At 40.9% G+C, this 12,741-nt stretch overlaps 1 protein-coding gene across 1 annotated transcript in view; it reads left to right on the forward strand.

Annotated features, from left to right (window-relative positions):
- LOC136148444 (contactin-associated protein-like 3) overlaps positions 1-12,741 on the forward strand; it is a 216,414-nt gene that overhangs the window by 135,058 nt on the left and 68,615 nt on the right. Inside the window, exons 10-11 of the mRNA XM_065907997.1 lie at positions 2,807-2,981; positions 10,240-10,346. Coding sequence (XP_065764069.1) covers positions 2,807-2,981; positions 10,240-10,346 — 282 coding nt within the window. The remainder of the gene's footprint in view (positions 1-2,806; positions 2,982-10,239; positions 10,347-12,741) is intronic.

Here is a 12,741-nt window from a genome sequence, read left to right on the forward strand (position 1 = left end):
CAGAGCGTGTAAAGGTATCCCAGGTTTCCTCCAAATAGACCCAGTCCTTCAGAGATTCTGATACGTGAAAGGTGTGTGTTTTCACATAAGACAAGAAAATGGTAAAGGAAAGCTGCAGACTTAAACAGTTTTTTATGATACAACATTAAAATTGAAATGTCAAAGTCCCTTTGAGGTTAATTTCTGAGGTTTAATTGTGCCTTTAATGGTTTCAACCTGATGCAGTCCTTGGTTTGTTTTGAATTCTGTTTGTCAGAAATACAAACCATTAAAGCCTCAGTCACTGAAAGAAAAGTATAGGAAAACCATGTGTATTTTATGAAAATTCTCAGGTAGAAAGCTAGCATCCATTATGCAGGAACGAGAAGAGGCTCTGTCTTCAGTTCTTGCTCTTTGAAAGTACACCAGCAATTTCAAGACACAAGTCCAAAGAGAGATGAATGAAAAACACAGAAGTACAATGAGCAAAATCTTTACTTTATGGAATTACTTATTCCATCTGATTTAAAAAATAAGAATCTTATAAAATAACGCCAAACTGTAAATATTAACATAAGAATTTCTGAATATTAAACTTATTGGAAAATGCGAAGCAAAATAGTTAAAATAGTTCTATAAGTGATATAAATGAAATATGGAAAGGCAAAGTATAAATAGGTAAATTTCAAAGCATAAAATTTGCTTGACAATTTTTGGGAATTATTACGATGTTAATCATTTAGTATGTTGTCCTTGTTTCATATTTGCAGATGAAAATAAAGTGTTCAATACAGTAAACACTTTGAGCTTTTTTCCTGTGTAGAGTTGTAGCTTTCATTCCGCAGGAAGCTGCCTCTGCATGGGAGATTTTCCTGTGGGTGGGTTAGTAGGGGTAATTCTTTGAAACAACACCTGGAAGGCCGGAAGAGTAACTGATGGGCAGAGAGACAAGCTGAACTGCAGGGCAGCTGCGGTGAAGCCTCTGAGGAGCCCAGGGCTGCTCTGAAGCAGGCACGCACTTCAAGGACGTCCCGGTTGAGAGGAAGATGTACAGCCACCGTGTTGCATCACTCCATTGCTTCCTCGGGCACTCTTGTTCCTGAGGACAGACACAGCCTTGTGGGTGCTAGCTCCCTGCAGCCCGGCTGCTCCCGGGGAGGGCCTCAGTCCTGGTTAGAGGCGAGTAGTGGGACTGGGCTCTCTACAACAGGTTTCTCCAAATTGCTACCTTTTACAGAAGCCTCTCATGGTGACAGCATCCTCTCAGCCTAACTTTCCCTGTCTTCTCCTGCATTGTCAGTCTTGCAGTAGGCAAACCTAAGAACCTGTGATTTCTTTAGGAGACAATTCAGGGGAGGACAAGAGGGCACTCAAAACCCTGCTGGCCTTACAAGTGGAGCAGAAGGTGCCTCTGGACCCCACCTGATTTTGATTTTAAGGTCTTGTCCTTGTTCATAGTCATTCTAAGAGCATTATCTCTTGGGAGACCCAGGAGGATAAAACAAAACTACTCTGCAGGAATTGTGGTTGGTAACTGTACAGAAAACCAATTAATGGCTGTAACAGAACTTGTAAATTTGACTCTTATTATTGAAATTAATCAAACGTCATTTCTTGATTCCACAGAACATTGTGTTACTTGTTTTCTCCATTGTTCACAATGCTATGTAGTTCTGAGATATTGTTAATTTGTTTGTGTTTTCATGTTGAAATATATTTGACTAAAATGCCTAATTAAAAAAAGAAAAGTAAGTATAAATTGCTATTAGACCAGTTATTATCAAAGGTGTTTTTACACTTTTCAAAAGTGTGGATGCACACATGTGGATATTTAACAATATTTAGATGAATCAAGGGTATCCAGGTCAGTTCTCAATTTAAGATTATTTTTAAGCATTTTAAATTTATTAAGTCCTCTTATGCCTATAATTTTTTTTTCTTGTTTCTGTTCTCACATGCCTTTAGTTCATCTAGTTTAACATCATACTAAAAGGAGCGATGTCTTAAATGTGCTTTCAAAAAAAAAAAAAATCAGACTGCTTAAATTAAAAGTGCAGTAACGCTATTTGTCAGATTTCACATCTTCCCTTCCTCTTATCTCTCTGTAAGCCTAGCTTTAGTCATTATTTTTACACTTTACCAATACTAACACATTTTATTCTTGTCAGCTCTCTACCACCCTCTCCATGGGTGATGTGACCTTCTCAAGTGGTGGTGTTCAGTAACTAAATCGTGTCTGACTCTTTGCGACCCCATGGATTCCAGCATGCCAGGCTTCCCTGTCCTTCACTGTCTCCCAGAGTTTGCTCAAACTCATGTACTGAGTCGGCGATACCATCCAACCATCTCATCCTCTGTTGCCCCCCTCTCCTCTTGCCCTCAGTCTTTCCCAGAATCAGGATCTTTTCCAATGAGTCAGCTCTTCAAATCAAGTGGCCTAAGTATTGGCACCTCAGCACCAGTCCTTCCAATGAATATTCAGGGTTGATTTCCTCTAGGATTGACTGGTTTGGTCTCCTTGCTGTCCGAGGGACTCTCAGGAGTCTTCTCCAGCACAGCGATTTGCAAGCACCCGTTCTTCGGTTCTTGGCCTTTTTCATGGTCCAGCTCTCACATCTGCACATGACTACTGGACAGACTATAGCTTTGGCTAGACGGACCTTTGCTGGCAAAGTAATGTGTCTGCTTTTTAATATGCCCTCTAGGTTTGCCATAGCTTTCCTTGCTGAGGTGTCTACTAGCAAGTGGAGGTAGCAGGTTTTGCTGATGAGGAATGCTGTACAGTATTTTTCATAACTGCTTGCTCCTGTGTTCCGTGTTCATTCAGGCTGTCCTGACAACAGCAGCTCTCACCCCGGGTGTGCTGTTTCCGCGGGTGGATTTCAGGGCTGCCTGAGGCTCATCTCCATCGGCGACGAGGCAGTGGATCCCATCTCCGTTCAGCAGGGGGCGCTAGGGAGTTTCCGCGACCTCCAGATAGACACCTGTGGCCTCACAGACAGGTAGGCAGCCTCCCGTCAGCGTGCCTGTTGTCAGGGTGCTTTTGGGTTTTTAATTGGAGGGTATTTGCTTGGCAGTGTTGTGTTGGCCGCTGCCGTACAGCAGCGTGAACCAGCCGTGCGTGTCGTGTCCCCGCCTCTTGGACCTCGCGCCTTCCCGCGCATCCCGCCCCTCGGGGTGGTCCCCGGGCCAGCGCGGGCTGCCTGCATCCGACGGCAGATCCCCACTGGCTGCCTCTTACTGCTTCACGTACGGCAGTGTCCGCGTTTCAGTGCTGCTCCTCAGCTCGTCCACCCCCTGCTGTTTTCAATTTTTGATAGTAGATTAGAAACAAATAAAAAAGAGCGTCTTCTTGCCCTTTCTCCGTTCCCAGTATTCCATTCCGTGGGGGAAAATTATATTTATACAGAAAACAAAAATGACAACCTTTAAGTAATCATTTCTTTCCAATGATACTTTTTTAGAAGACACACAGTCATGAATTTCCCATGTATATGCCTCCGGGCTACTTAATTCATACAGAATGCCATTGATGCTGTTGTAATTATTGATGACTGTATACTTTGAAAATGTCTAACACTTCGGAGAGCAGGCTAGAATATTCTAAAGAGATCATGGAGGACCCAGAAATCAAAGTTCTATGTGGTTAGCTGCATTCACCTTACATTCTCTATTCTACAGGAAAAATGAAAAGTAGCTCTTTCTTTGATAAAAGTTGAAGCTTCAGGGGTTTCTAGTGATGTTGTAAATACAGCAGAGTGGAGAGGATTCAGTCGCCACGTACTGAGCGTAGGTGAGAATACTGGAGAAGATAAGAAAGGCAGAGCTTTCAAACAACAGCATGTTAGCATTTCTCAGCATTGCAACTTTACCAAAGTTATCTGTTAGCCGTGCTATCAGACTTGTAAGTAATTTTGGCTAAAAGGGATGGCTTAATCATCACATGCACCTTTTTTCTGTGCCAGTATGCCTGACTTCTCTGCAGTAGCAGTGCATTAAGTTTGTGTTGAACAAAGTACACACCCAGACATCCCCACCCATCCTCACACAGGGCACTTTGCAAACGCTCACACTGCACAGAGCCCTTTGTGGAGTAAATCTAATCCACAGTTAACACTAACTGAAATTCCTGTCATCACCAATTAACTACAAGTTGCGGTGCGGTTTAGCAATGTCCGAGGAGATCACAGACCCCCAGGATGTGAGACACTGACTCACAAGGACTGGGACTTTACTGCGGACGCCCGTGGTCCTGTGTGCGCTTTCTATCCATTTGTAGTGGAAACAGTGTTTGAATAGTTTAGACAAAACTCTCAGTACTGATTTTCAGATTATAAAAAACAACCGGCACAGAAACGATAGCATCGTCTGTGAGCTCTAGCTGCAGTCATCTCTGGCACCTTGAGGCTCGGGAGGGGGTTAGCAATGTTCTTGTGGACGTAGCGTGCTGCCCTCACCCGTGGGGATGACTCGGCAGGGCAAGAGGTGAGAGGTCAAGTTCACAGGCACTGGCAGGGCTGCCTCTTCAGTCAGGAAGCTCAGAGGAAGTTACTTTAGGGCCTGGAGAATTCCATCCCAGCGTATGTTGCAATCGCAATATTTTTCTCACATAATGGTGGTCCCTTTGTGCATAAAAATTTCTTGTCCAAAAATAAAAAAGCAAACAAACATATCTATGTTGTGTGTAGCCAGAATAGAAAATAGAAACATTTTCCACATCACATTTTAAGAAGATTTTCAGATATATGTACTAATCTATGCAGATGTCTGTAGTGTTAAGCTATTTTCCGTACAATTCAGGTTCATGGCAACTCTGTAAGTGGATATAAAAATAGCTGTTGGCACTTTGGATGGCCTATATAGTCACTGATTCTAATTTTTTATGGCTTAACATCTAAAGACATGTCCTTATTCTCCATTCTTCTTATTACTAAAAACGTTCATTTTCCTCAGCCCTTTAGTCCATACCTACTAACTGCATGTCCAATGTACCATGAAATAGATTCCCTTAAAAGCGCAGCGAAGCAGACACCCCCGCCCAGGCTGTCTTTGGGCGCTATGCACTGTGGCCGGCCATCCGCCTCGCCCACCGCTCGGCCTGCCCCAAGCAAGTCCTCATGTGCTCAAGTGAAGCTGAGCTTTATTATTAAAATTCAGCTAGCTTTATGACTTCTATCCATCAGGCACAGGAATTAATAATTCATAGCAGCATTCCTCCGCACACTGCAAATGCTGCAAAGATGTTTGAAGTCCAAGGGGTGCTTGGAAAACCTTCCTGAGCCCACAAGGACTTGTGCTCATGACACTCTGCCTTCCTGTGGCTCTGCTGTCACTTTACAGGGAAGGGCTCCCTGTCCTTTGGGACGAGGCTGTGGGGTAAGGATAGCGGTGAGGAGAGATCACGCCTTACACTTTTTGGGTTTTGGACATTAGGATTTCATGTTGTGTAACTCAGGCTACATAGCCCTTTTCAGGTTCCTCTTAGGCTCAAGTATTTGCCATCCCCAGCCATGGACTGTGTTGATGGGGTCACTTTTTCCAGTTCCACTGCTTTTGATCTAACATTAACATTCTAGATGCTAAATGCAAAATTGTGAAACATACATCTTTTTTTTTTAATAAATAATACATTTAAAAGAAAATTAATTACCACAAACTCAAACATTTTGTTTTTGAAAAAATCTTATACCCAAACAATTTTAGGTAACCCTATAATATTCTTTATCATAGAAGAGTCATCTTCATCCTATTAAAAAGTGTGGAATCTGTTGAAGCAAGATTTTAGAGAGTTTCAACTTGTCAAAAAAAAAAAAAAAAAAAAAAGGCAAGAAGCTGCTTTGTTCAAATGAGGGGCAGAGGGGATGGGCCGAGCTTGGGTCAGGCCACCTCTACAGCCCCAGAGGGTCTGCAGAACACCGTCTGAAATACCGCCCCTCCGGACACTTGGTGACTGTGCTCCTGGCTGCCCGTTGCTTTAACTATTATTGTAATTTGCTGACTGTCAAGCTATGGATAAGGGCTTCCCTGGTGGCTCAGTGGTAAAGAATCCACCTGCAATGCAGGAGACCCAGATTGGATCCCAGGGTTCGGGAAGATCCCCTGGAGAAGGAAATGGCAACCCATTTCCAGTATTCTTGCCTGAAAAATTCCATGGACAGAGGAGCCTGGTGGGCTACAGTCGGACATGACTGGGCGACTAAGCATACACACAGTTTTTTTTTTTTTTGAGTAAATTTCATATACTTGCCTGTATTGATTGAGTCCCTTACAATGAACATTTTTAATTAATACACAAATTTTTTTAGAGCAGTTTTAGGCTTGCAGAAAGTATAGAGAGTTCTCCTCTATCTCTTTTTTCCAGTCTCCCTGCACACAGCTTCTGTATTTTTAACATCTTGCATCAGTGTTGTACACTTATTAGAATTGATGAACCGATACTGATACATTCTTGTTAATCAAAGTCCCTGCTTTACATGGGCTTCCCAGCTGGTAAATAATCCACCTGCAATGCGGGAGACCTGGGTTCAGTTCCGGGTTTGGGAAGATCCCCTGGAGAAGGGAAAGGCTACCGTTCCAGTATTCTGGCCTGGAGAACTCCATGGCCTATGGTCCATGGAGTCGCAAAGAGTCAGACACAACTGAGTGACTTTCACATACACACTGATTTACATTATAGTTCATTCTTTGTGCTAGACAGTTCTATGAGGTTTTCCAAATGCATACTGTTATGTCTTCACCATTATGGTATCATGTATAGCAGTTTCACTGCCCTAAAAATCTTACATGCATCATCTATTCAATCATCCCTCCCTTTTCCCAACCTGTGGCCGGGAAATCACTAATCATTTTACTCTCTTCATAGTTGTGCCGATTCCAGGATGTCATGTATAGGAATCATGTGCTCCATACATAGCCTTTCATTTAATAACATGAATTTAAGGTTCTTCCAGGTGTTTTGTGACTGGACAGCTCATTTGTTTTTAGTGCTAAACAGTATCATATACCACAAGTTTATCCATTCACCTGAAGCACATCTTGGTTCCTTCCAGGTTTTCAGAGTTAGCAAAGCTACTATAAAAATTTACGTGCAGGTTTTTGTATGGAAGTAGGTTTTCAGCTCATCTGAGTAAATACGAGGGAGCGCAAGTACTGGATCATGTGGTAAGAAGATGCTGAGTTTTGTGAAATACTGCCAAACTGCCTTACAGAGTGGCTGTGTCATTTTGCACTCCCACCAGCAATGGATGAGCGCTCCCGTTGTCCTCATCCCTGCCGATATTTGGTGCTGCCAGAGTTTTGGACTTTTGCTTTCCTAACAAGTCTGTAGTGTTGCTCATTAAAGCAAGTCTCATTGCTTTAATTTGCATTTCTCTACTGACATATGATGCTGGAGATCTTTCTGTATTTTTATTTGTAGACTTGTTACCTTGTTTAGTCAGGTGTCTACTCAGATCTTTGGCCCGAGTTTTTACTTGGTTGTGTTCTTATTGTTGAATTTTAAGTGTGTGCGTGAGTGCTCGGTTGCTGTTGTGTCAGATTCTTGCAAACCCATGGATTGTATAACCTGCCAGATCCTTCTGTCCATGGGATTTTCAAGACAAGAATATTGTAGTGGGTTGCAGTTTCTTTCTCCAGTTCCTCCTGTATTTTATACCCCAATCTTTGTTAGACACATGTTTTACAAAAGTTACCTATTAGTTTATAGCTAATCTTTTCATTCTCTTCGTATAATTCATAGAAAAGATTTTTTTAATTTTACTGAAGTGTAAATTACCATTTTTTTCTTTTGTGGACTGTATCTGAAAAGTCATTGCCAAACCAAGGTCACCTAGATTTCCTCCTATGTTCTATTCTGAGAGCTTAATGGTTTTGCATTTAAAAATTCTGAGATCTAGTCTCAGTTTGTTGCTGTGAAGGGTGTAAAACCTGTGTTTATATTATTTTTTTGCATGTGGAGGCCCAGTTGTTTCAGCCGTGTTTGTTGGAAAAGTTGTCCTTCCTTCAGTGAATCGCCTTTGCATCTTTGTTGAAGACGAGTGGGTTATATTCGTGTGAACTGGTTCTGGGCCTTCTAGCTGTGCCAGCAGCCTGTTTGCTCTTTGCCAGTGCCACAGGGCCTTGATTTCCGTAGCTTTATAACAAGTCTTGAAGTTGGGTAACGTTAGTTCTTTGATCTTTTTCATTTTTAATATTCTCTTGGATCTTTTACTTTTACATGTAAACTTTAGAATCAGTTTGTTGACATCCACAAAATTACATGCAGTGATTTTGATTAAGATTCCTCTGTAGATCAAATTGGGAATAACTGAAATCTTGACAATTTTGAACTTTACTCTCCACTTATTTAGATTCTTTTTGTTCATCAGAATCTTATACTTTTTCTCATATAGATCTTGCATATATCTTGTTATGTTTGTGTCTAAGTATTCTATTTTTTGATAGTGCTAATGTAAGTGCTGTTTTCTATTCTAGATTTCAGTTCATTGTTCCTTTATAAGAAATAATCCTGCAGCTTTGCTCTCATCACTTACTAGTTTCAGAAGTTTTTTTTTTTAATTTCAGAATTTCTCCATAGAGAATAGTGTCATCTGTGAACAAAGATAGTTTTATTTCTTCCTTCCCAGTCTACATATCTTTTATTCCTTTTTTTGTCTGATTGCATTAGCTAAGACTTCCAGCATGATGTTTGAATCAGAGTGGTGACAGCAGATCTTTGCTTTGCTCCTACACTTAGAAGAAAGCATCTTGTTTGTCTCCAATAATATGATGTTGCTCTAGGGTTTTGAAAGGTGTTTTTTAATCAAGTTGATGAAATTGCCCTCTATTACCAGTTTCCCCAGGTGTTTTGTTGTCACTGTTTTTGTTTTGCTTTTTGTCATGAATTGGTGTTAGAGTTTGTCAAATACTTTTTCTGCATCTATTGATGTAAACTTATAGTTTTTCTTCTTTAGCTTATTTGTGTAATAGATAGCATTAATTTTCAAATTATTTTTTTCAGATTTTGGAGCAGCCTTCATACTTGCAATAAATTCCACTTGATTATGTTGTATATGTTTTTATACATTTTTGAATTCAATTTGCTATTACTTTGAGAATAGCATTTACTTTCTATAATGAAAAATTAAATAACCTTCTTACAATTAAAATTTTAATCTTATAAACAAACCTTAAAATCCCACCTTTGATTTTGATAAGTGAGATGTAATAGTGTCCATGAGACGTAAGCGGTTATTTGGTTTACCTGAGTGATTTTGTGGTTTATTCAATTATGTGGGGAAAAATAAAAATAAAGCCCTAAGGCATAAGTGCTCTCTAATTCCTGAGGGCATCCTCAGTCTGACTAAAGTAGATGACATGCAGAATCCCTGGCAGTGTGATACTACATGGATAAAAGAAGTGTCTCCGTTTTCCTGCCTTCTTTCCATTTCTTTAAAATGGTTTCTTATGCACTAAGTCAACATGGCAATATATTACAGTGTGGTATACAAAATACACCAGCTGGCTTTGGCTGCACAGTAGATTATCTTTAGCATTTACCAGCCCCAAACAGCAGCTGTTTGTTCATCTCACAGTTCTGTATTTGCTGCTGGGCTCTCTCCTGCATCCGTGGGTGCCTGAGGGCTCAGCTGACAGCTGCGAGACTTATAACCCTCCCATTCACTTGTCCTGTGGTTTTGAACCCACCGGCGTGACTGGGCCATATGAACCAGCCCAGGTTCCTTCATGTGGCTGGGTTCAAAAGTCAGTGAGAGAGAAAGCCCGTTGCCCAAGCCCTTTTCTGGCCTCTGCTGGGTCAGTTTGCTAACGCCTCACTGGTCCAAGCAGGTCACATGCCCCACCAGATTCAAGATGGAGAAGTAAGCTATGCCTTTTGATGGAAGTATCTACAGGTCACACTGCAAAGACATGGAAGTAAGGACAGAAAATGTGCTATCTGTGGTCACTGCAGGCAATTTATATCCTTAGTCATGTATGAAATTAATCTTGCCTTATTTGTGAAAAAGCAAACACGTTTTGTGATGTAATGAGATGTGTAGAAAATTTGCCTGTCACAAATACGTGACAGTTGGTAGCATCTAGTGGATTTTTTAGTCTGTAATTGATATCACGTTTGGAAATTTCGATGACAGACTCAGCAAGTGTTGTCCGTGTTAAGTTTTTCTGGTCAATTCACTGTTGCTATCAATCTTTCATTACATTTCAAGATACAATTTATCATGACCAAATGTGAGAAACAGTGCTGTGTCTGCTTTCCCCTAGGTGTCTGCCCAGCTACTGTGAACATGGGGGTGAATGCTCCCAGTCCTGGAGCACCTTCTCCTGCGACTGCGCACACACGGGTTACACGGGCGCGACCTGCCACTCCCGTAAGCCTCGCACTCCTTTGTCCGGCTTTCCATGTGGCTCTGTCTCCCTTTCCGTTACTTTGTGTGTATGTGCATGTCTGTGCAACCCTGTGCGAGAAAGTAACAACGAAAATAATTACTTTAGACAATTTTTGTCTCATTTATTAAATTTAGTTTTTACCTCTTATACTTTTTATTTTGCATTATTTCATATGAGTGGTAAGGCAGCTTACAGAAATACGTGGATCCCAGGACAGAAAATATAGTAGGTGAAAGAAAATAAGGATAAGAAAATAAAATGTAGTCAGAGGTAAAAATAAAATCTAGAGTTCATGTTTTATAAACAGTGTTCACAAAATTAAGCAGGAAGAATCTCAGAAGTGCAGGGTGGAAGCTACCCTGGTTGGGTTTCTCAATATCAGTGAGAAGCCAGGTGAACACTCAGGTCCCTTTGCAATCTTGGTGTTCCTTGATGATGATGGTGGTGGTGTTGGTGGTGGTGATGATGATGGTTAATATACTGGAACTCACCACGTACTTGCGTAATTCTAGCTCTCTGCTTATTTCAACTCCTTTAATCCTTGAAACAACTCTAGGAGATAAATTTCCGATTATCTATATTTTGCACTTGAGAAGCTAAGTTTTTTACCCAGTGTCACACTCTCAATCACCTCTCATTGGTGTTTCTTTTGTTTAGAACATCAGGCTCTTTTCTGAAGAATTATTCTTTCATCTTTAAAGCTAACAAATCTGTATGGACGACTAATCCATTATCTACAAGCAACTAATGACAGAAAGCCCTGAAATGTCCTTGGTTTTCTAATTATTGGCTGTTGTTTAAGCTTTTGTTCTATTGTTTTCCTTATTTCCTTTTCATTACTGACCCTTCTGAAACCCTTCTCTCATAGCACCCCTCCCTGTTGGTCTTCAGAGAGAGACAGCATGATATGAAAATTCAGTCATCTCACCACATCAGTCCCTCCTACTGGGAGAATATATTGCACTGTTAAGAACTCTTCCCTGTGAATTATTTAATTTTATTTCCACCGATGGAAGAAAGGCAGAAACTGGATTGACGTAAATTTGTCCTTTTGGGAAGTGAATCCCAGGGAGGCAGGCATTGGGGTGAGAACCCTGAGTCCCTCCCACCGAGAGTTCTGCAGAGGAACCCAAAGTCTCTTGGAAGACAAAGGGAGATGACTCATGCCCTAAATGTCCCCTAAACAAGTTCAGCCAGGGCAGTCCTACCTGCAACGCAGCTTGCTATACTAGTGCCGAGTAAGAATTTGCCAGGGGAGCTCTTTACTAAAAGGACCTAGACCTCTGGGGAACCTGAAGCTGAGTGATTTGGCTGAGTCACAGTTTGGAATAGGGTAATCTCTTAGAGTGTTCTCCATCATACTTATATGAAGCAGATACCAACTGAATATTAATGATTAGGGAGTGATGGCTAAATGCTATCATTAACTGTGATCTAAGCATCGTTCCAAACAACTCTATAGCATAAAGATTTAAAACAAGCAGATACATATTATGTATTTTATATATATTATACATTCTCTTACACATATGTAAGGTTTTCTGTTTGTGGCCCATGATTTGGTCTAATAATTGAATTGACTTTCTTGGAATTCTGCAATTGATCAGTCACATGAAGATGAGATATTACCAAATCAATGTAAGTGAACCCAAGACCATTATTTTGGAGTCTAAGTACACAATTAGCACAAGTGTATGTTCTTGTTTAAAGCAAGTTTTCTCCTAAGTCATTCCTCCACTACTCTTGTTTTCCTAGGCAGTTCCAGCCCCAACACAACACAGACACTGTTATCAATCTATGTGTATCCCTCTGGACACTTTCCTAGGTGGTTATAACCATGTGTGTATATGATAGAAATCTCAACGTGAGTGGCCGAAATGCAAGCATGGTGGAAAAGCAGTCCTTATTGCTTTTCCATCAGTGTCTCTGTGTCCATCAGTGTAAATGATGGCAACCATGCCGTTGATTTGGCGGCAATCTAACTTGACACATTTGATACTTGGCCATAGTTAATAAAAGGATTTTTTCCTTTATAGAATCTCTGGACAAAAAGCATTCCCTTCTTGTTCTTGTTCTTTGAGATGAGAGAACAAGAGCCCCTGAACTCCTCCCAGGATTTTTCTTGATTATTTGAAATAGGCAAAGTTAGAAATGTAGATAATCCAGTCATTATTGCATGGCATAAAGCCATATCCTTCTAGGATGACTGTAGTTTGTGGATCTTGTCTAACTACCACCTGAGTCTTTCTTTGTGGATGCCAGGTTTGATCCTTAGAGCTGACTTAAAGATCCAGTCCAACTCTGTGCCAGAATTAGTGCCCCACTTCCCTCCCAGCAGCCATTAGCAGCTTTTCAGGTTTTCAAAGGGTTTTTCCT

This window comes from Muntiacus reevesi, chromosome 17 (assembly GCF_963930625.1).
Source record: "Muntiacus reevesi chromosome 17, mMunRee1.1, whole genome shotgun sequence".
Taxonomy (NCBI): Eukaryota; Metazoa; Chordata; class Mammalia; order Artiodactyla; family Cervidae; genus Muntiacus; species Muntiacus reevesi.